Here is a 23,026-nt window from a genome sequence, read left to right as displayed (position 1 = left end):
GACAGCTGAGGAGCAGCAGTCTTGTGCTGATTTTCCAAACCCGCAGTCTGGCGTTGTGCAGTGCTGACCTTGTCTCCTGGTTCCCTCCTCTCCTCTAATCTGCTGTCATTAGTCAGGTTGGGCTACTTCCTCTGAGAGCACGAGGAAGAAAATAGAACCCATGGACGCGTCTTCCAGCTTGTGGTTTTGACCTGTTCTATAAAGCCCTGGCAACAGGGGAGTTTGAAACAGAAATAATTACCTCACACTGGACTTTTTTCAGCTCTGTTATGCAGTCCCCAGAAATATCCACAGACATGCCCACAATTAGTTCCAAAACATAAAAGAGACAATAAAAATATTGCATCAAATGTCAAAAGTGTCCAAGATACATCTGGTTTGTAGTGCACTTTAATTTCTCTTTTAAGATCCCCATTCAGATGCTGACTGTAAATGCAGTAGCCCATGATTTAGTTTGGATTACAGAGGATTCTCCATTGCATCTTTTCCAGGAACTCTCAGTCTAATAAGCGGTTTAGGCTTATTCCAGCATCTATTTTAAGTCTTATATCCCTTTAATACCTTTCTTTTCTATATCTTCAGCAGACAAGACATTCATGGTTCTCCTGTTTAGAAATGTGTGTGTAAACCCAGTGAACATGACTGGACAATGGTTGCTACTAACGTAACTATCTTAAGTTGCATATTGTTTCAAATTAAATTACTACAACCTTTTTTATATAAACAAAAATTCCCCAAACGAGTGCATTTAGTCCTTCCCAGATGTATATCAGTCAAATCGGTTAACTTTAAATCTTAATTGTAGTTGTAAGGCTAATTTTGTGGGTGTTTGAAAAGTCTATACCTAAAGGAATCTAGCTGGAATTCTAAGGGAAGTGTTCACAAAAGATTCAGGAGAGATGGTAATTTTCTGTCATTATATTTTCCTCATGCCAGTCCCTGGACTAACAATTTAGAGGGTATTTAGTTTCCTTCTCTTTAGTGCAGCGTGAAAATGGAAAACTGTTTCTCGGAAAACAGTAGATATGAACGCTCCCAAGTGTTTTTTAGATAACTAGCTCAGGGACGTCTGTGTTAATAATAAGCTCTGTCTCAGATTATTGGGTTTTAGAAATATTACATTTATCTGTAAGGCTTCAAAAAGGTTAATTAGAATTTTGCTGTATGTGGTATCATGAGGCAGCCCCGTGAAAAGATAAGCATTGGCTTTCAGGCAGCTGGCAAAACACGATGGGATTTATCTTTGCAGGTGTGTGAATTCCGAAGCTTAAGGCAGGCACACTCAGGGAAGACAGATTGAAGTGTATCCTGTGTTCTATGAAACACAACTTTAGGATGAATGTTGGATGAGCATAACAATAATGAAGAATCTGTAGAATACGTAACTGTAAAGAAAGTTCTGACAACAAAATGGAATACAGTTTAATGGGGTATGCATTCAGAAATCGCAGAAAAGTAGAATTTTTGCTTAGTTTCATCTTGGCTGGCCTTTTGTCACAGTGGACATGACAGCTCCCTAAGGATATGGTTTGGTTCACTGCACTATACTGTATGTTAATTTTTTTGTCACTTTTACTTTGGTCTTTTTGCTTTTGGTTGCAGAAAATGAGAATCATCATCAGACTAAAAGCCTTTTCAGTAGCTTGCTCGAGCAGGTTCAGTGCCACCCAGTTTTTAATGATGGTCTTTGTTCCCACTACCTGTCCATAGTAGTTTGCATTTGTCAGCAATGAGATGCAGTTGAGTGCCAGACATTTGTGAGGCGTCTGACTTGAAAACAATCACAAGCAATTGTTCTGGTCCTTGCGTCATGAATATGGAATGTTTGTATCACCACAATGAGTGTGCCATGTTTTCCCAGCCTTTAATGTCTATTTAAGTAACAAATGAACAATAACTTGGTACCATAAATCAACAATGTATTCGAGATGAATGACTTCCTTAATTGTACATTGAGTCTGATAGCTAGAGAGGAATGGGTGACTCTTAATCCACTTATCTCGATGAGTGAAAAAATAACTTTTAATGTAGTATTGCGTGAGTACATGATATAACGTCAGTATTGCATGTCCAGCACAAATGGATGGTGAAAATACAGCAGAAGATCAAGGACTTCCTGATAACATTTTTTCCTACAGTATCTGTCTTGAAAGCAATTCAGATCAGAAAAAGAATTTCTGCTTGGTGTATAGTTTTGTGCAGATGGTTTCGTTTCACTTACAGTACTTGTCCTGGGGTTACAATAAAATACATAAAAGCTCAGGTTCCATTCATTGCTCTTATGAAAATACATTTACAATACATTCAACATTTTTGCTTACAACATCTTTTCCTGCCAAACACAATCACCTTATAATTACAATGGACGAACGTGCACGTGCTCTGCAGAGGATGTCAGAGGGGACAGTTGTTTTTTTTCATGTCAATTTTAGCACAAACAAAAATACACACAATGATCTTAATTTATGGGGGGGAGGACAGTAGTATGATGCTCTAATTCACAGCCTACATTGTGTTGTACTATGTACGTAGTGGACAGTAGTTGGATATTTGTGCTTTTCCCCCTTTTCTTTTATAAGACAAAACAAATATAAAAATTGCTTCAGTCGTCTATCTGGTCTTGGAAACAATAAAGGAAGAACCTTTTTACAGAGCCCCAACGTAAAAAAAAAAGTTACTCTTACCACCAAATAAACATTTACATTATGTTTTTTATCAACGAATTAGTTAAAATACTCAGTGGCACCTTTCAACCAGAAAAATTGTTTGTATTACTTGACTTGTTTGTTTCATCTGTCATATTTAAATTTATCAAGATATTGAAAGTTAATGTTCGGGATTCCTCATAAGACTCAGTTGTTGTTGCTGAACTTTGCTCTTGAGTGTCTTTTAACATTGCGTGGGTATATTTAGAAATCCAATGGTAACTCCACCTTTCCTGTTAATAATTGTGACCAAAATCAGAAAACTGTAATTTACCAGAGCTTGATGATGTGATCATCAAGATAAAGAATGCCTAGCAAGGCAGCATGCAGTCATTTATGAGTTATGTACTGTAATCTGGTTTCTCTTTTAGCCAGTTTAATATCTACAGTAGCAGCATCAAGAGTGACACATTACAGCAGCACAGTGGGGCAGTAAATAGTCTGGCTGCCTTCCAGCTCTTAGGTCCTACATTTGATTCCAGATTGGCTGGCCTTCCGTGTGGGGTTTGAGTAATCTTTGTGCTTGCCTGGGTTTCTACAGGTGCACTGGTTTCCTCCCACCGTCCAAGGACACACTGTCAGGGGTAATGAGTATGTCCACAAGGTCCTAGTATTCGTGCCTGGGTTCTGCGGTAGGCGTAGTCCTGCCTTGTGCATTATGCTTCCAGAACAGGCTGTGGCATGGCCTGTGGCAAGAATAAAGGGCATTCTGATAATAGCTGGATGACGTGGTGCAAATAAATCATCCTGTCTCTGGTATGGTCTGATAATGGAATGACAAGACATATACTGTCTTTATATTTTACTTCTGGGGGGAATTTAAAAAGGACGTCTGTGTGATATGCAGTTGGAGAGATCAATTCAAACACCTTTTCTGTTTCAAGTCATTGGGAAATCCAAAAAGGCAACACGTTAAAAAAGAACACCAGAAAGGAAAGGCAATGACAAAGAGCTTTCTGTCTGTGCTATGTTATTGTGTCCCTGTGCTTTATAAATGAGACGTAACAGTGAGTCTTGTTATGGAGTCACTGCTCTTTTATAAAGACAGCAAAGTAATACAAGAGGATAAGAATAGTTTGCAGCATGGAGTAAATTATAAATGCATTTTCCATTTACCTGAGACAAGCATTAACAATTGAAGAGGTATAAATTTCCCTTCCTTGCTGGAAAACTCTGCACACACTTGATGAAAAAGCAGCAGTGCTCAGAGTATACCTATGCACTATAACTCTAAAGACTTTTAATGTAGGATTGCGTAATGTGAAGTAACAGAAGACAAGGTAACTTTTTTGAGACAAACTTTTATCCGGTTGTTCAAGTTTTCCTACAAATACTTGCTGTACTGTCGTAGGTTTTTCCCTTCACTTACATCAGTCCTGAACCCTGTACAGAAAGCATTAGGCATGGAAAGTTTCTACAATAGAAGGGCTCTATGTCTTCACCATATCCATCCATTATTAGAAAACTACCTATTCCTAGAACGTTTTGCAGCAATAATGAGCTTGTGCTAGAAATATAGGGTGCAAGACCAGGATTAGAACCAGGATGGTATGCAAGAGTGTCTCAGGACACACACAGCCACAAGTGTACATGGACAACCTATACAGTACACCAATTAATCCAGCCATGTCACTGTGCCACCCAAGACACCTTTGAATGATCTTAGAATGATTGTAATTGACAGCAGTTGCCTTTATCAATGACTTTTCTTAAATAGCATTAAGGAAGGTTGCCGGTTCGTATCCCGCGGAATCCTACCCCGTTGGGCTCCTGAGCAAGGCCCTTAACCCCAACTGTTCCAGGGGTGCCGTATTAATGGCTGACCCTGCGTTCTGAACCCAAGCTTCTCTCCCTGTCTGTGTGTCTGTGTATCTAATGGAGAGCAGGTTGGGGTACAGTATGTGAAAAGACAAATTCCTAATACAAGAAACTGTATATGGCTAATAAAGTGATCTTATTTCCCCCACGAGACTTTCTCCCAGCATCAGTAAACCTCAGATATTTTCACTAAGTTGAACTTATTTGTTGATTAGATCATTTCAAACTGTTTCTTGTACCCAATCCTTGGTTTCACAAATACCCTGCTATAAAAGCATTGTTGTCACGACCTGTAGCATACATAGTTCTATTCTAGTTTCTCCTCACTTTTATTCAATTTATTGCCCTCTATGGCCCCCATGACCAAGTGTATAGTTAATGATGTACAGACACTTGCAAATCACACCATAACAAACAGATATAATAGACATTATTTGTTCTACATGGGTTTACCCCATAACAAGCCATCATTGCATATATACTGTATGTGTGTGTGACTGGAGACACCCCATATCTCAATTTAATAGTTTTAATCATTTTAGTATCCTAATCCTTACCCTTTATTTCCCCTATAAATTCATTATATTTTTTCTAATATCTTTGGGGGGTTTTAAGTACCCTATAGAAGTCTTTCAAAGACATTATTCTCAACATAAGTAGCTATAAGAAGGAGACTGACCAAAAACAAAGATCAATATCAATATCAAAGATCCCTGAAAACAAAGGAACCAAACACAGTATGAGATTGGTCAAGAATAAACTATAACTATCTCAACTGTAGAGATGTAACAATGAACCAATGTCCACCAAACAAATTTATACTGTAGCATCACTGACCCAACATAGGTTGGTTATCTGGGTCAATTGCTTGGTGGTGTAATTAGTAGAGTACCACAGGGATCTGTACTAAGACCACTGCTCTTCCTAATATATACTGTATGTGTGATCTGCTGTATATCCTGTTACAGTTAGTAAACTAACATACGTGTGCAGATGATACCAAATTAGGAGGAGTAACAAACATTGCAGAAGTGGCAATTGAAATAAAAAAATAGCTAAATCAGAGACTGAGCAAATACCTGGCAGACATGTAATTTAGACAAGTGTAGTGTTTTATATGCTGGTAGCAAAAAAACAAACTATGAATATAAAAAGGAAAACGCTGAGATAAGAGAGGTTAATTTAGGTAAGACACTTATAGTATAAAGTCCTCATAAACAAAAAGGCCGGTGTCTATGTTGAAACTTCATTTTTATCATCTAGACAATGTACTGAATGTACTGTAGGAAAGCAATAAAAAGGCAAAAGCAATGTTAAGAAATATACTCAAAAATGAATAATGTACATCTATAGCAAAATTGTGTATTATAGTACAGTAACTACAGTACAATTGCACTATTAAGGACTTATTAACAATATTGTGTCCAACTTTGGTCACCATATTGTAGAAAATATCTGGAACCCTTCCAGAGAAAAGCGACCAGATACATTCCAGGGTTAAGGCAGTGTTTTACGCTATCAATAACTGAAGAACCAACACCAAGTGGTACATTAGTACTGTTTGTCTTTTGTTGTAAAAACCCCACAACATGTCCCATCACACTACAAATCCCATGTATTTAAATGATCCTACAAAAATAAACTCTCACAGCATTAAGAAAATAATTCTTGACAACTCTATAGTTATTATTCCAGGGATGTTAAAGACATAGCTTGCACACGTCCTTTTCTCAATATCTGCTTCAAAATAAATACATTTTTATCTTAAGTACTGATATAATAAATATTTGTAACATCTCTGTACTTCATTACAGTTCTGTAAAGCCCCAAATCGTTCTGTAGACTAGACAGACTTTATTGCATATGCTCCATAGTGCTAAAAGTCATATATTTTCAATATTGACACTTAACCTAAACTCACCTAAACCATTTTTGTCTTGATTTAACTTTAACAACTTTTCCCTTCTTGGTTTTTAGATGTTTCTTTCTTCCCTGTAGTCTAAGTTAATGAGATACCCAAATGGATTCTTAATGGCAAATCTCAACTCATAACCTGCCTTCTGTCTTCTTTTTATTGCTACTCATCCACTGTAAGTACATGATAACTGCACAATTCAGTTGATATCTACACTTCATTTTTTCAAACCCTATTGTTTTCACCTTCATGGTGAACCAGGCAGGCTCTGTCACAACCAGTACAGTGGCTGCATGATAACCAGAGTGTTCACTGTAGTCTTGCTCTCTTGATGAAAACATTTCCTCCTTATCCTGGTTGGACCAAATTCTGTACATCTGCTAAATGTAAATTTGCTCTGAATGTTAAGCAGAGGACCCTTGTATACGTATTTACATTCTATGAAGACTCTAAAACACAGATCAGTATTAATGTGAGCAGATTCCTGGCAAAGCACAACTACACATTAATAAAGTTTCCCTTAGAATATTTTTTTAAATATACAGTAGTTTGCTGCTAGTCTGCCTTTATAGCAAAATATGTCAATGCTCTACTGGACAGTTGTGATGCAGAACACCCGGATGTTCGAGTGAAACATGGATCAAATTCAGTGAACCAGTGGACCTTCACTGAATGAGCCCAGTTAGAGGAAACGAGATCTGTTGACATCAAGCACTTTGCCTCAACAAACATTAGCACCGCAGCTTGTGTTTATCAAACATAAAATATGAGCCATTCCCTGAATTTGTGATCAGTGGGTGACACTTTTCACCACATTTCACTCAGAACATTTTGCCATATTTGTGAAGCTCCCTGAGCCAGGCTGAAATGGAGATAGTTAAGCTGCTCAGCTATGATTCCAGTTGAGTCGATCGCTTTAAATGCCCAGCTGGAAAAGCAAAGAAGCAACAACAGAACAGACTGACTGAAGAGCTGAGATGTGGGGTGCCACGTTGATGCTGACAGGATTTAGCTGGTACTCCCTTATGACCTCCGTGTAGTCTTGCTCTCTTGAGATGCATGCGTAACTCCCATAATCCTCCTCATTCATGGCTGTGATGAGGTGCAGGCAATTGGACTCTGTCTGGTGGCACTCACTCCTCTTGTGATTGTGCTCCCAGGTGTAAGTGGCATGCAGGGAATTTATGGGGCAAGACAGATACAGTGGGAAGTTCAGAGGGACGGCGTACTGGCCGGATGAGTTCGCAGAGCTGCTGCGTTTCTGCCTCTTCCTTGCATCTGAAAGAACGGACACAGAATGTGAGTAAAGAGCCTCTTGGGTTTTTTTACATCTTCTGGAGATCCTCATCTTCACAGATCCACAAAATGTGCAAGCCATTGTTATATTATATCAGGGGATTTCTTTGTTTGGTAAAAGAAAACAACTATTATATCAGTTTATTTTGGTGCAAGGATCTACCTTTTCTGTCTTGGTGGCAAACATCAATATTTCCTTCTGTAACATTTTGAATGGCTCCTCTGCAAAATGATAAAAGAAAAGGCACTTGTGTTATCACTGGGGGCAGAACACGGCTGTATTCTTCATTAGATATGAAAATATTCTTGTACTCACGGGGTCACTGGAGCGCATTGTGACTGGCTCCAGGCACAGTACGGATCACGGGCCAAAACACATCGTTCGCATGTCTCGCCATAGTCTTTGCATCTTTGCAGGTCTACGTGAGCTATCTGATCTTCACATCCAACATACAGTTTTTTCTGGAAAGGGATGAACAACAGCTTGTTAAACACAAATCCTGTAATATTACCTCCTTAACAACTTTACTTTTTCCACAATTTTCATTGAAAGCTCGCCCAGGATATAGTACAATGCAATACTTCTTACCATATTGGGTAAGATTTATTTGGTTTTATAGATAAAAAAATATATAACTATATTTTTTAGTACAAAAAGATAACCCTACATATGTTAATCAACTGTACAGATATTACTTATACATTATGTAAGAGATTTAAAAACAGGATGGATAATATCTAAGAGAATCCTTTGGAAGTTTAAACCAGTAAGTGTGGTTATGTTATTTTTACAGTTGGCTTTTATCTATGTGTCTTTTTCACCGTGAGGTGGTGAGGATGTTTTTCAGAAGCTCACCTTCTGGGGAACAAGTTTCATGGACTGTATTTGCACACTTTGGTCAAACAGGCGAGTTTCTGAAATGACGAAGGGTTTAAAGTTCTTCTCCAAGATTTTGTGGATTCTTCCACTTTCTGTGGGGAAGGAAGTAAGCAGAGTAATTAGCATCTGGTAACAGGAAATTTTAAGAACAAGTGGTGCCGAGGCCAGGGAAAAATGTTTTAACGGTATATGATAAAGGTTTATCTCAAAGTTAAAACAAAAAAATGAGCCGCACTGATCACCATATAACTTTTTGTTAAGTCTGACATTAACAGAAGGATGCTACATTGTAGATACCAGGGGTTTGTCTATAAAAATATAAATAATGCACAGGAAATTAAGCCTTGCCAAAATAAAGGCTGTTTTCTTTATAGTTTATTGGCCAATTTTCTTATCTTGAAGTACCACAAATATCCTTGGTTTATTTTTAAACAATTCAGTCAACAATACTAGGAAGAAGTCTGTGTATTAATGCGAAGTTTATATTGATGCAATTTAATTTTGAAATTGAAGACCACAAACTTCGAACACAGAAAATCTGAAGAGCAGGACAGCTCGGATCGCATGTCTCTCATTTATCAGCAAGGCAAAGAGGACCATTCCTCAGACTTGTCGATATTAAAGGTATGCACACTGCCGACAAAAATCCACTCTCAAATTCAGAAGCCATATTTGTTCTATTCTATGTTCTATAAGGGGGTCTGTTAGAAGGTAACCTTCAATCAAGGCACTGGAAGATTAAAATGTGAGACATGTTGTGTTATACTAGTTATCAAAGTACCAAGGTGTGGAACATGCATACCTTACATTCTAAATTCCACAAAAATAGCGAGGAGATACAGTATAGGGAGGGGTGAAGAATTAAGCAAGAGAAAGTGGTTCTAGACACTTAGAGAATAAGAGGTAACTGTAGTTCATAATCTCAAAGACATCAGTTGGTGTTCCAGATTGGTGATCTTACATATAAACCACTACATCACTATTAAAATCACTTGTATAAAAGTGAAGAAAAACACTCTTGTTTGAGTTGCCTACAGTCTAAGATAATGAAAGTATTCAACAAAAATGAAAGAAGAAAGGTAAAATACTAAGATTTGAGTGTTTTCTCAGGGGTTACTCAAGGTCACAATTCTTTGGCAATAAACAGTATAAACAGGGCAGGTCCTGTCACATTCCACGCATTGTACAGACCTTCAGTTGAGGAAATGTGTCCATATCTGAAACTTCCTTTTTAGTAGTTTTTGTAGTTTCAAAAAAATTAGAAAGGGGCACTTGCAGCATGTGTGTTTCTTGAAGTGCATACACTACAGGTCAGAAGTGAGGAACAATAGGCGGTGTACTTCTGGGCTAGCAGTGAGAGAGATCTTTCTCATTCTGCTTCACTTGCTTACCTGGTTTCTCTGCCCAGATAGAGGTTTACAAAAATAAATAGCCTTACACTTATACAGCGCTTTTCTGGACACTCCACTCAAAGTGCTTTAGAGGTAATGGGGACTCCCCTCCACCACCACCAGTATGCTCAGCACATATTGGCTGAGGAGTGAGGATGAGAACAGAGTGATGAAGCCAGTTCAAAGATAAGGATTAGTACGAAGCCATGACTGATAAAGGCCAGGGGGAAATTTGGCCAGGGTTAACATCCCTTCTCTTTTCGAAAAACACCCTGGGATTTGTAATGACCGTGGAACCCCGGTTTTACATCTCATCAGAAGGACGGTGCCTTTTTCCAGTATAAAAGGTCCAAGTCACCATACTGGGGCATTAGGACCCACACAGACCGGGCTACCAGTTGTGAGTTGAAGAGTGGTCGAGCTGCTGGCTATATACTGTATATAGAGATAGAGCTGCTGACTACGTATTACAAAAATATTAGCCTCATCCCCAGTCCTTCTGAGCCACCTCAGTTGTTTTCAAAGTTTTGAACTTTGGCCTGTGTGTTTTGAAATTTACCTTTGGGGACAGAAAGCAGAGGAAAGCCGTGTGAGCAATGTGAAAAATTAACTTTGACTTTAATAAGACTGCAGAGACAAACCTGTAGCGAGAAACAACACATTGTGTGAGTTTCCATCAGCGGCCATGACTTTATCCACTGTGATTTTTGTATAGTTGTTGCTGCTAATATAGAATGGAGCCGTGCGCTGGATAGGGTGAACCCAGTCCTCCATTTCAGGGTGGTCTCTTATTACACTGATGGTGGACAGTGGAAGGTTCTTGCTGTCAGAAACACACTGAAATACAAAAGATTTTAATATATCATCTAATAAAACTAGAGATAACAAATATTTGCTTATCTGTACCAAGTACTTCATACTTTATGTAGAAAACCTCATGCTAACCCATGGAGAATGTCTGTCAGGAGGACTCTGATAAGCACGTTGTAAAGGAGAGCCATGCCATGCCTTGTCTCGGATTTAATAAAGCCTGGAGTTGTTTAGCAGCGAGTGGGGAAGGAAGGGCCTGCTTTTGTAAAGAAAGAACAACCATTTTGGGGTCAGGTGTCAAGAAGAATAAAGGGAATTAGGAAGTGATTTCAAGTCATTCAAGGATCCTGCAACACAAAAAGCAGGGAGCACAGGTCGGATGTTATGGAAGATATTTCTGGTATACCCAAACTCTTACGGATGTTAACTGCTGTAAAAGCATCCAGATGTTTCTCACTTTTCTGTAGTTTCCTACTGGTTTAATGGTTGTATCATGTCTGTTATCTTGACAGAATGTCAATCCACCCAGTGTTAGAAGTAATCCAAAATTATAGGTTAGATGTTCTGTGATACAATAAAGTATGTCCCTTAGGCCACACTACATTCCTATACAATGGTATGGATTGAGCACCGGGGTAACTCTAATCTTATTCATTTTTTAGAAGATTTAAAGATAAATAAATAAACATTTCAGTCTAGGTATCATATTTTCTTCTAAAAAATATTTTAAGTTATTTTGTTTAAATCTCCAAATATTTTTTTTTAATCAAGAAGTTAGTATTCTGAGACTCCTATAGGTTATAATTGTAATGTACAGTGTCACTATAGTTTACATCTAGACAGTGGGCATCTCGTTCAGTGTAGCAACATCTGGGGCACCCATTCAACATCTGGACCTCGCCACATCACACAACCTTTCATTTCAGGCTGATGTGAAACACCTAATGCATTTAAGATGAAGCTGGTGCAGATTTAAACACTTTGGGTCTTTGATCATTAAATATTGAACCTAACAGTGGGGAATCTGATCCTATCTGCCATCAGATTTCAGTCCATTTGGATGAAACATGTTTTCTTTCACATGTCTGCCAGCCCTGGCCACACACAAAAGAGTAGTTCAGCTACACCGATGGAAAACTGCCTCGTTTAACTGAAGACTTCACTTCTGAAGTACAGCCCTACAGCCCTGGAAACAATTTTGCACACTATGGGGGTTCATTCAACGGCCCCCGGCACATCTGAAGTTTCATTGAAGCCTACTTTTATTCCACTTTATATTAGCCAATTATTGGTACATGTGGTCAACAACAGACATTTCTCTTAGGCTGTAATCAGTTACATACAGTATGTGCAAATGAGCAAATGAGTCTTTGCTGGACTGGGTTAATTGCACCTGTCATAGCTAGAAGAGTCAGACCAAAACCACAGACTAGAAAAAGGAATAAAAATCAATTGAAGAGGAGTAACAGGAAGATTTCTGTAAAGTAAATGTAAAAGATTGGACTATCTTCTAGGATTTATCAGTGCCTCCCCTGTGTATCCCCTTTTGTCTTTAAGGCAGTTTAGTTTTTTTGTGTTAATTTTAAGCAATGCACAGAACTTCTATTTTAATAAATAAGAAGGTGCAAAAGTGGTGTAATGTAACCTCAGCAAAAGTATACATGTTGACAAGTTATCCAAAGTGCAGGCAAGCCTTGTGTTGAACTCTAGGATATATACCAAGCATTCCCTTTAAAAAATAAACAAGAGATTATGTATTTAACTGAAACATTTCACCTTGGTTGACTGACACATAAGGAAAGAAAATTGCTTACCATTCCTGGCCTTGGATTAGGTATTTCTTCTGAGAAGCCTTTAAAGGCAGAGTGCTCGAAGACACGGTCAATCTCTTCCATTGAGTAAACACAAACAGCAGTGGAGTTCCTATAAACATCCAGAGACAGTTCGTGCATTAGGAGAGACACCTTGGCGTACTGTACATGAGGACAATGTTTCTTAGCTTCATGTGTTGTTTTTACATTGAAACACCAGGACATTACAGAACACTACCCATGGTGCTTACCAATTGTCTTTAAGAAAACTGTACTCCAGGGATATGTGAAGAGGTTGAGCTGAAAGGAACATGCTTACCAGCTGCTGGAGAAGAGACCGTAAACTCGGCTTTGTTTCCAGTTGTCTGCATGTTGTACAAAGATGTCTTGTAAACGGTTGAAATAAAGCGAATCTGCTGGAATTCCACAGACTAGCCGTGCTTTCAGGAACGAAGTCCATATGTTCTGGAACAACCTCTTGGAGCCTCCTTCATCCACCTGAGGAGGCAAGACAGCATAATGAGTAATGAGCTGTCAGGAACAGGAGAAACATGCCGGGGAACCTAAAGGAGGTGGAGGATTGCCTTTCTCTCCAGTTACTTGAAACAATATTTCAACATAGCAGGTTCTGGTTCTGGTTATTACAATAATCGAATTGTACAGCTACACTGGACAACTGATATTTTAGTCAGTCAAAAGTTTAGTCATAAGCTAAGACAGCTCTGCCTCACAAACGCCTAATTCTGCTTTAATCACACTGCCCAGATTTAGTAGTTTTTTTTTGCCAAAAAATGATATTACTTTTTTTAAAAGACACTGTTTAAAAAACAGTGTGTTCTTTTCTCATACAGTATGTGACATTTAGAACTGAAGATTTAGGCTTTATTTTACCCAGGACTTACATGTAACCTCTATGTACAAAAGGTGAGGTAGAGACTCTGAAAACTAAATGTAAAAATCCAAACATTAAGTACAATTAACCAGTTATACAGTTAAGATGTGTTCAAAGACTTGGGAGTCTAGGGGGTGTGCTCGTTAAAATAAAAAAAAATGAACATTTAAGGGAAAAGCTAAACAGCAGCAGCAGATGGAGCTGAGGGAACAAGCAGGAAGTGATTGTTTGAATTTATGGAATAAAAAAACGTCAGGATTTCCTATTACAATGAAGCTTTGTAGGTATTGCAGTGTTTAAATATGTGAAAACAGATTTCCACAGTGGACTGTTTCCATCCACGTCAATCCCCAACCATAAATCCTTCAGTTTCCTGCACATTAATAATCATTGAAACACAAATGGGATGATGATGATAACATTCTAGAAACATTTTATTACTGTGGTGAATTTATGTTGTCTGTGTTGTTCATATTCCTTTTATTTTGTGTAGTTGCATAATTCTGTTACTGAATGAGTGAACATAAAACATCTGAAAAAATATATGTATGATGAGCATACTGTATACCTATAAATATACAAATGATAGTGTACAGTACACTATGTTGTATGTTCCTCACTACACATACAGGCCATAGCTGTATGCAGCTGCACTGAATAGCTTTGTTTTTTCACCTGTTCTTCGATGAAATGATCACTCAGCAGTCTGAACATGGTGAATGTTCTGCTTGTGAAATGAGAATGCGATATGCAGGTTTTCAGACATGCAGGGAGCTGACCAAATGAAAACAATTTCTTGCATACCTCAGCTTTACAGTTAGCATACTTATTAAAGGTCTTGAGTTCACAGTACAGTACATGCAGGAACAGCTCAGCTCAGCCTTTTCTGTGCTGACTGAGCCTTCAGGAAAGGAGCCACAAATACAGTGAGTTCTCTCTCAGTAATTAAAGTGCTGATTATGTAGCTAGCAGTTTGCATCAACTAATGTATAATGTTTTTTGTGACTTTGCTTTTCAGATCAGTTTTGTGTCCTGCACTTCCAAAGACCATACAGTATTTAGCTATACCTCTGAAAAATTCCAGTGCTGATGTTTCTAATTGAAAAATGTATCAATTTCAAACCAGTTTAAAATGAACTGTACATAATCCCTTCTGTGTCCCACATAAGTCTCTTGCATCCCTCCTCCACCCCATCTCCACCTCTGCACCTGCCCGTCAGGTCAGGAGGTTAGTCCGCAGCCAAGCAGGTTAAGCCAGGTTTTATTGTGACTAAAACATCACAAAATAAATCACAAAAGGCACAGGTTTCCTTCAGTTACACAAATAACAGCAGCAGGCTGACACTCTGAAGTATGTGCCATCCTCTCGTAGGTTATGACTCCATATAGCACATATACATACTGTATATCTTGTGGGTTATGATGTAGCTGGCTTGACTGCTAATACTGTACCTTGCAAACTTGGGCAACTCTTGAAATCCATGGGTCAGCTTCAGGGCTCTTGTCTGAGTTCTTCTCCCGGAAAAAGATGTAAATCTTATCATTTTGAGGGTCCTCTTGTCTGCTAACCCATGAGGCAAAAATAAAGGTGGGCTCTGTTGAGAGATTAAACAATAAACCACCCTATGATTGTGAATTTAGAAAGGAGTAGAAGGGCTTTAAGCCCAGATTTTGTAAGACGTTTTGAACACGTCACATCCCTTACTTACCTAGAAGATCTGTTTTATTAAAGGTACAATTATATAAAGGCCAGTGCGTAAGGGATTGATGCTTAGCTGTCTAATCTTAAAGTGTAACCCTTCTCTCTACAAAACTGTTAGTTCTGTGATAAGGCATTTAATTTCAATGCCTTTTACAAAATAATTGAAATAGGAAATTTTCACATTTTTACAATCCAACAACAATGGTGTCTATAATAGAACAATAAAGAACAATTCTGTCATGATAACAGAAACGCTCCATTATTAATATTGGTAATTAATCATTGGGACTGTGGGACAAAATGGCATGATATTCCCAGAAAAGTATCCTAGAGTTTCTCTTTTGTCTGTACTATAGTGTTCTACAAGTTCATGCTCTAAAAGTTAGCTGAATATCACATGGCTTTCGGCAAGCTCCAAGTATATAATTAGCATTGCATAAAAATAGAGAGCACTAATATACATTAGTCACTGAACCCCGGGTGAAGGAGTTTGAGGTCTTTGGCTTCTGTCCTAGTCCTGTAAACAGGATGATGCCAGCGAGTGGGAAAGATTGTGCCACAGTGAAACAGAGGACGGACAGAACTTCGGCTCTCCTTCAGTCAAGAAGGGTGATACCGCTGCAGTCCGAGGGGGAGAAGCCTGACACTGCGACACCAGCTGTGGACACTAACCAGTAAACTCACCTGCCGTCCAGCTGTTGTACATCCAGACTTTCGTTTTGTTGCCACACATCCTCCGGAACTGGAGGTTCGCTCCTTTCACACGCAAAGGAGCGGCCGCGTACAGATTCCCTTCTGTGAAAAGACAAAAACAAGAGGACGTAGGTTCTGTTTTTAGGCAGGTGACACTCTCTGTGAACCTTCACATCCCTACTGTTATATCATCCATTAGAATCATTTCCAAAAACAAACAAACAAAAACAAGGGCGCTATCCTCTACAATGCCTCCAGTGAGTGTTCATGCAAGAGGAAGTTAATGAAAAATACATACTTGAACTACTGGCAGACCAAAATGGGAATATTTTGTTGCAAAAAATAAGGTATATAGTGAAGCCACAAGTAATGGAATATAATTCATACCTCCGTGTTATAAAAGCAATTCATTTGAATTGGGATTTAAAATACCCATTCTGGAATAAAAACAGCCTCCTATAGCTAATCCCAGATACCGCTTATCAATCATTCTTTATGCTAAAACATGTAAAGATGACCTGTAACAGAACTTTCTCTGTCCATTTTGCTACACTTCTACTAAATCTGTGGCGGTGGCCTCTAGCAGTGTACAGTATTTCTCCCCATCTCTGATGTCATTAGCGAAACAGCTGCTAGAGCTCCAGAATAATTTGGTTTAGATTAATCAGTCTGCCCCAGATTTATAGTGACACGGCAGTGTACACGTATTCAGGAAGAACTAATTTCCTAGGAAACAAATATTTACTGTGCGTTTGATTACTTCCAGGGCCTTTTGGCCCTGGTCATCAGGGAGCCTCTTCCCCAAGTGGTCCCTGGGAAAAGCTTGGACAGCCAGTAGCAGTTGCTGGGAGGAGGGGCAGTATACTGGCTCTCCATGTTGTCCAGACCCAGGAAAGCAGGTGGAGGCCAGAGAGGAGGGGGAGCTGAGTACTTGCCATACATTGGATCGGTTTGATTAATTAGCTAATGAGCGTCCTGATCTTATATCTCTGGCGTCACAGAAAAGAGGAAGTGAATTGGCAAGGAACACGTTTGGTTCAAGTGGAGGAAATGCGTTCCCTGTCTGAATCATCACATTGGTAAGTGTCTGGTCTGTAGTTTGGATTTATGTGTAAACTCTTCTTTGCCTTTCCTGTGACTTGTACTCCAGCAAAGGTCAGACACGCCATGAATAAGACCTATTAAATATGCTTCATTTAAGTCTAAGGCTCAGAGTACTTAATGTACCAGTGGCTTACCTACAGACAGCGACAAGGAATTCTGAGTGTGGCTGAATGGAGAAATCCCAACTCCATCACAGTTTTCAACAATCTTGCTGCCTTGAGGATGCTTCATGGAATAAACAAATACCTTTTAATTACTCAAAATGTAGTCAGTAGAAGCATTCTTAATGACAACACCCGTACCAAGAAAACACAGACATCCAGCAGACTGTTACAGACAAAAATGTAAAATATTTTTCTCATATAAAGTGTACACATAACCGTAAGGAAATGCTTTAGGATGTGTTGTTTCTTTAAGTGTAGGTCAAGAATGAGAGATCAGTGGTTCAGTATCCCACTGTTATTTCAGACATGTTTGCTTTGTGGTCACTCCAGACATTACCATGCTACATGCTTTATTTTCATAGAGTCCTTCCATCCCTTCAGTATGAGGTATCAGATACTGTAGCTCCTCATTCCTGGTGAGGACTGCAGAGATTGGAGCCTATCCTGGAAGTTTTTGTAAGGGCAATGCAACTATGTCTTGCATGAAAAAGGGCTACCAAAGATAAAAGCTATTGTTCATGCAGACTTGGTGAACTCAAGGTTGTAGACTCTATATATCACATTACCTCATTTTACAAAAGTCAAAGACATTTGTTACCTCATTCATGCATATAGTAATTCAGAAACATATACCAATTATACTGACCAGGATTGCCAAGGAGTCATAGTATATTAACCTGCTCCCATGAATATTATTTTCACAAGTGACAGAAAATTATAGCTCACTAGTCACAACTGTCAATTTTTGGATAAAGCATAATTGAAATGTGGTTTTATATGATTTATTGTGGGTGAATTCAAACACATGCTGAAAACAAAGGCAAGAATAGCTACTCCCGCTTAAAACCTTATATAAAGTCAGAGGTTTATAATTTCTGTCAGGAAATTGTTGAGACCAAAATAGATAAAGGCCAGATCATTAAACTTTTAGTTTTGTAAAACTTTATCATAAGCTTTGCAGTGAGAAACGCTGTAAAGCTTCACTGTCTTTTCACAGTGTATTGTAGCAGTAGTACTACATAAACATGAAAAAGAAAAGGTCCCCTGCACACTATTTTTTCTTTAAAATCTCACTTTATTACAAAAATGGCCAATATGTCACTCTCACAGCAATGATCAATTATCTGAAATGCATATCGCTTAGCTAACAACATGGGGTGTTCAATTGCTGCTGTTACTCATTGTTCAGCATGGGGACTGCTTTAACCAGTAAAAACTTACCAGATTCCAACACTGGGGTCTCATCCCATTAGTCCCACATACAAACAGGCTGTCTTGAAACTGCTGCATGACAGTGATGACATTTTCACAAGAGTCCTAAAACAGAGTGTAAAAACAAAATGCTGCTTGGATATAAATTTTAGCTTCAGAGTAAATACATAAACAATCACTCCTGCCCTTCACAGGTGCATGGGCCCTCATAAATTTACTCCTCAGTTAATTCCTTCATTTTTTAACATACACTGAACATTAAACAGGAAGCATTAAGCTGCAGGCCAGAGTTCTGCGGAAAAAACCTACAAGCTCATTGCTATTAATACTACAGATGTTTCAAAAAGAGGTAATGGAGTGTGACTCTTAAGTTTATTTTGAGACAGGAGAAGTCTACAATTGGAGAAGACTCCTCACAGCTAAAGATATTTGTCATACCAAGTTTTAATATTTAACCAGTAAAGCACCGAAAGGAAGGTTTAATCTCTGTTCTGTTATGTACTTTTTTTTTTTCAAAAATGTACTTAGAGGTTTCTTTTTGCTGAAACACATAAATTACTTTTTGTACATAATTTTCACATTAATATTATTGGTGTTATTTTAACTTTTAATTTATGTCATAGTTTTAATTTACTTTTAATTTATGTCATAGTGATTTTAACACATACAAATAGCAACAAAAGAAATCATACTACTACGCTATTATATATTACATAAAATATAATATTATATTACAAGTATAGTAACTATAGTCTGCTATAATACTAAACAAAATATGCACATTACACATGTGACAGCAGAGATGTAACATGAAGGAGAACACAATTACCTCTTCACAGTCTCTTCTAGTTGTTTTCAATGAGAATTTCTGCAGAAAGCAAAACCTTATTAATAGACACAATATAACTAACACAACTGTTCATCAGTTGCCCAAAGTGTACATGAGACAGAATTTCCAAGTGCAACATGTAAGATGGTTTGATAGTTCTAAATCCTTGTAAAAGACACAGATGAATTCAGCACAAATCTGTGCATGCAGAAGGGAATAAACTGCTTGCCCCAGTGACAAAGAGCACCTAGTGTTGGAGTATTTCACTTAAACAATCCTGGACTGCAAAATTATTCATGTGATAAATCAGGGCTGACCAGTAGTGTTCCTTTAGAGCCATAGTCCAACACACTTTTATAGGTGACCTTCAAATAGGCCATTTCTCAAGCCTGTAACAGTCTCAATACTTCAGTGGGTCACTGTTTAAATGAAATAATTTAGAAACCATCTGGAATGGAATTGGAATAGGAATGGAGTTTTGCTGTGACATTTCTTGAAAGTAATACTCACAAAAGAGATGAATTCTGAATCATGACATGAGAGCAGCGAAGAGTTACTTAAAATCAAACGATTATACCAATCAAGCCTTCAGAAAGCTCAATTAATTCAGAATGCAGCTGAAACAGAAACCAAAAAGCACAAGAGCTCTCTTGGACTAAGCCTTGGAAACATGACCTAGAGAAATGAAGTTGGGCTATAGTTTCACAGTTTGCTGCCACTTCTAAAAGTCTGAACATTGGTTTTGCATTAACCTGTGTGAAGTTGTTCTGCTTCAGGTCAATCCTGTAGATGGCATCTGTAACACCAACGAACAGGTCATCGGAGCCTTCAGGGAGGAAGAACACAGTGTGGCTCTGATTTCTTTTGTACCATAATCTGTTGGCGTCGTCATCTGGAAATAAGCAAAGGCAGGTTGTCGTTTTTCCTATCAGGCTTTCTGTTAAGATTTAGAAACCAAGGACATTGTTGCCAGTTCATGCAGACTGTCTTCTACCAGTTCTGTGGCATCTGTATGTTCACTGTATTGATAGCATCGATGTTTCAAAATGTGCTGAATTTAATCTTTCTTTAATAATAACATCTGCTTCTGTGTCTCTCAGACACATACTGTACTCTTTATCTTTTCTTCCCTGTGGAATGGACAAAGAGCTTAGTCTCGCTTTCTTGTAGTTGTTTTCATAATCTACTATCAACCAGCTCCTGGAACATGATGCAATACAGAATTTAGGAGACATAAGAACCTTCGCAAATAAGACAATGTGGCCCATCTAGCCAGTTTAGTAGTTAGTAGCTAGTTAAGCCTAGGATCTCTTCCAGCCTTTTCTTGAAGGAAGCCAAGGTATTGGCTTTGACAACATGGCTGGTTATCTTGTCCTGTACTCCCACAAGTATGGGACAAACTACCCATCACAACACAAGGCACCTTCGAAATAAATGGGAAGGCAAAGTACAAAGATATCGGGAAACTACAGCATTTAAGTATAAGGATTTCAATCTTTAGCTGTCTGTTTTTTTTTTACCAGGGTTGTACATCTAAAAATACAGTATCAGGAGCAGACAAAGGCTCAGGACCATAACACATTTGGTGGGAACTTGAGCCCAAGAAAAAGAGGTCTGATATGTCTACCTGTTTACTTGCTTGTCTTACTTCAAGCTGCTGTTAGATCTTGGCACCTGTGATGCGTGGCTGTCTGTTTCCTGTTCACAATGGTGCTCTCAGCTGTAATACCCTTCCTCAAGCCTGTATTGTTACCACTTCACCAGCTGCTGGTAAAGTGTAACTTGTTTGTTCCCCAGAGACTCGCATGTTGAATATCCTGTCGTTTAAATAATGAATTTCCTGATTGCATTAAGAGTACAGTGATAAAGTGATGACTGACAAAAGCCATTCACCACAATGCTCGAAACAGTATATCATAGACGGCCATCATAGCGTTCAGTGTTTGAGACATGTCACTCAACATCCATATAGGGGTGTCAGACAAAGGTGTGACATCTGACACAAAGCACTGCAGTTTTGTTCTGTATTTACTAAAGAAAAGGTATAGATCTTTCCACTGGCATTCTTCTTTATACTGTATACTGTAGGCTTTTATTTAACTTGTTCTGTCTGCTCCACTGCTTTCCTACTTTATTCCAAACCCTCTTTGTGATTGTGTAATCATGCCGTCTCCTCTCACTGTGGACTTTTGTCTTACTGTAAAGCACTTTGAGAAACCACTTGTAAAGGCGCTATATAAAATAAAGTTGATCATTATCCTTTTCTTTAAAAAAAATAACACTTTAAAAAGTCTTAAAGTGACTTGAACTGCCCAGTTATTTCACTGGAATATTTTACTGTCACTTGCTGGGGTAACGGAGGGTGCAATAAGCGAAGGAGCATCGTTGTCAAATTAGTTCAACCGGCAACATTTAGGCTACAGTATGTTACACTTAGAAGATAACATTATTAGAGGTGACTAGGACTGTATTTTTGCCTGCAGTTCAAGTACAGATAGTCCTCAACAAATGAGTTATTTTAAACTTAGTTTTAAACATTTCCAGTCCCGTTTATTTTTACAAAAAAACCGCGATGAGAATTTCCCCCGTTAATGCCGAGTCATCCCCTGTCGAGCCCTTGTATTTACAGACTCATATCCTACGAGACAGCGGTATGTGAATAAGCTTGTTGGGAAGCCGTCTCAGGCGAACTGAATAAAATATGTGATTCTTTAAATAAACATTTGATGTTTTTTTTTATATTATTCATGTTCGAGTGATTGGTGATTGAGGCGTACTGTATGTGAGAATGCAACACGTTATCGCTGCTTTTCTTAAAAAAAATACACGTCACTACACAGAAAAACGTTTTGGATTCTATATTTTTCTTAGACCGTTTTTTAGAAGAACGTGAGGTGGGGGAACTCTGTATTTTGGAGCGTACGTTTATGCCCTTGTCTGTCGGACATATGCCTTGTTCCTCACATATCAGATACAATACTCAATACAACACAAGCTCGTTAAGCAAAACTTCTTATCTCAAATGAATAGAGCAAATGTACAGGTTTGTTAAACTGATTAGTTTTATTTTCATATACATTAAAACTACGATGGAATAAATAAAAGCTAAGAGACTCTAGCATGCATTTTGATACATACAGTATACTCCTTCACGACAGGATCATGTACTGATGTCAGCGTCATAGCAAAGACATTCTTTTGAATTTTGTGACGCATCGAGACCAACATCATTTTTTTAGTATATCAAAACCAATTAATAATCCTGTAAATTAATTTCAGGAAAGCGTGTGAAACTATCGACGCAAGTTAAATCGAATAAATCACATATTACAATATAATGAAGAGGGTGTTCGCACCTTAAATTCTATTTTTGAGCGCTATTTGTTTATGATTTCCAAATACAATCCTTCATTGTACAGTGTTATATAATTCTATATCCTGACGACTACAAGGAAAAAAGAAGAAAATGAAAACAGACTAATGTTTCTAATGTCAATACATGTACATTATATTTTAATAGCTGTTTTTTTCTTACCCTTGCGGATTATGAGTCTGGGTCCAAGATCCTGAGATTCAACAGTGGACTGTAAAATGCATATCAGAATCAGAATCCTCTCATAATGCATTTTTGTCGAAAAAAACTGATTAAAAACGCTTTGGTCGTGAAGTTAGCATCGCTATAGGTACGTAGAATTTTCTTTCCCCCTGCGTATTCGAGCGGAATGAACGCTTCCCACAGAGAAGGCACAGCTCAGTCTGTGTGAGGTGGGAGGGCAGTAGAGCGTTGTGTACCCATACCTCTGA

The 23,026-nt window shown here is 38.3% G+C and overlaps 1 protein-coding gene across 1 annotated transcript; it reads right to left on the bottom strand.

The window, feature by feature from the left end:
- Positions 1-2,004: 2,004 nt before the first annotated feature.
- On the bottom strand, positions 2,005-23,020 carry sema7a (semaphorin 7A (JohnMiltonHagen blood group)). Its single transcript, XM_015343367.2, has 14 exons — positions 22,758-23,020; positions 19,975-20,114; positions 19,223-19,261; positions 18,403-18,498; positions 17,152-17,242; positions 15,905-16,015; positions 14,971-15,113; positions 12,946-13,124; positions 12,630-12,738; positions 10,647-10,842; positions 8,591-8,706; positions 8,051-8,196; positions 7,898-7,956; positions 2,005-7,716 (listed from the first exon to the last, which is right to left on the bottom strand). The coding sequence occupies exons 1-14, from the start codon at positions 22,846-22,848 to the stop codon at positions 7,355-7,357; spliced, it is 1,878 nt and encodes a 625-aa protein (XP_015198853.2). The 5' UTR covers positions 22,849-23,020; the 3' UTR covers positions 2,005-7,354.
- Between the last annotated feature and the right edge of the window lie 6 nt (positions 23,021-23,026).

The sequence above is a fragment of the Lepisosteus oculatus genome, chromosome 5 (genome assembly GCF_040954835.1).
Source record: "Lepisosteus oculatus isolate fLepOcu1 chromosome 5, fLepOcu1.hap2, whole genome shotgun sequence".
In the NCBI taxonomy this organism is placed as follows: Eukaryota; Metazoa; Chordata; class Actinopteri; order Semionotiformes; family Lepisosteidae; genus Lepisosteus; species Lepisosteus oculatus.
Note: the sequence above shows the minus strand (reverse complement) of the source record. Positions and strands in the feature narration are given on the sequence as shown.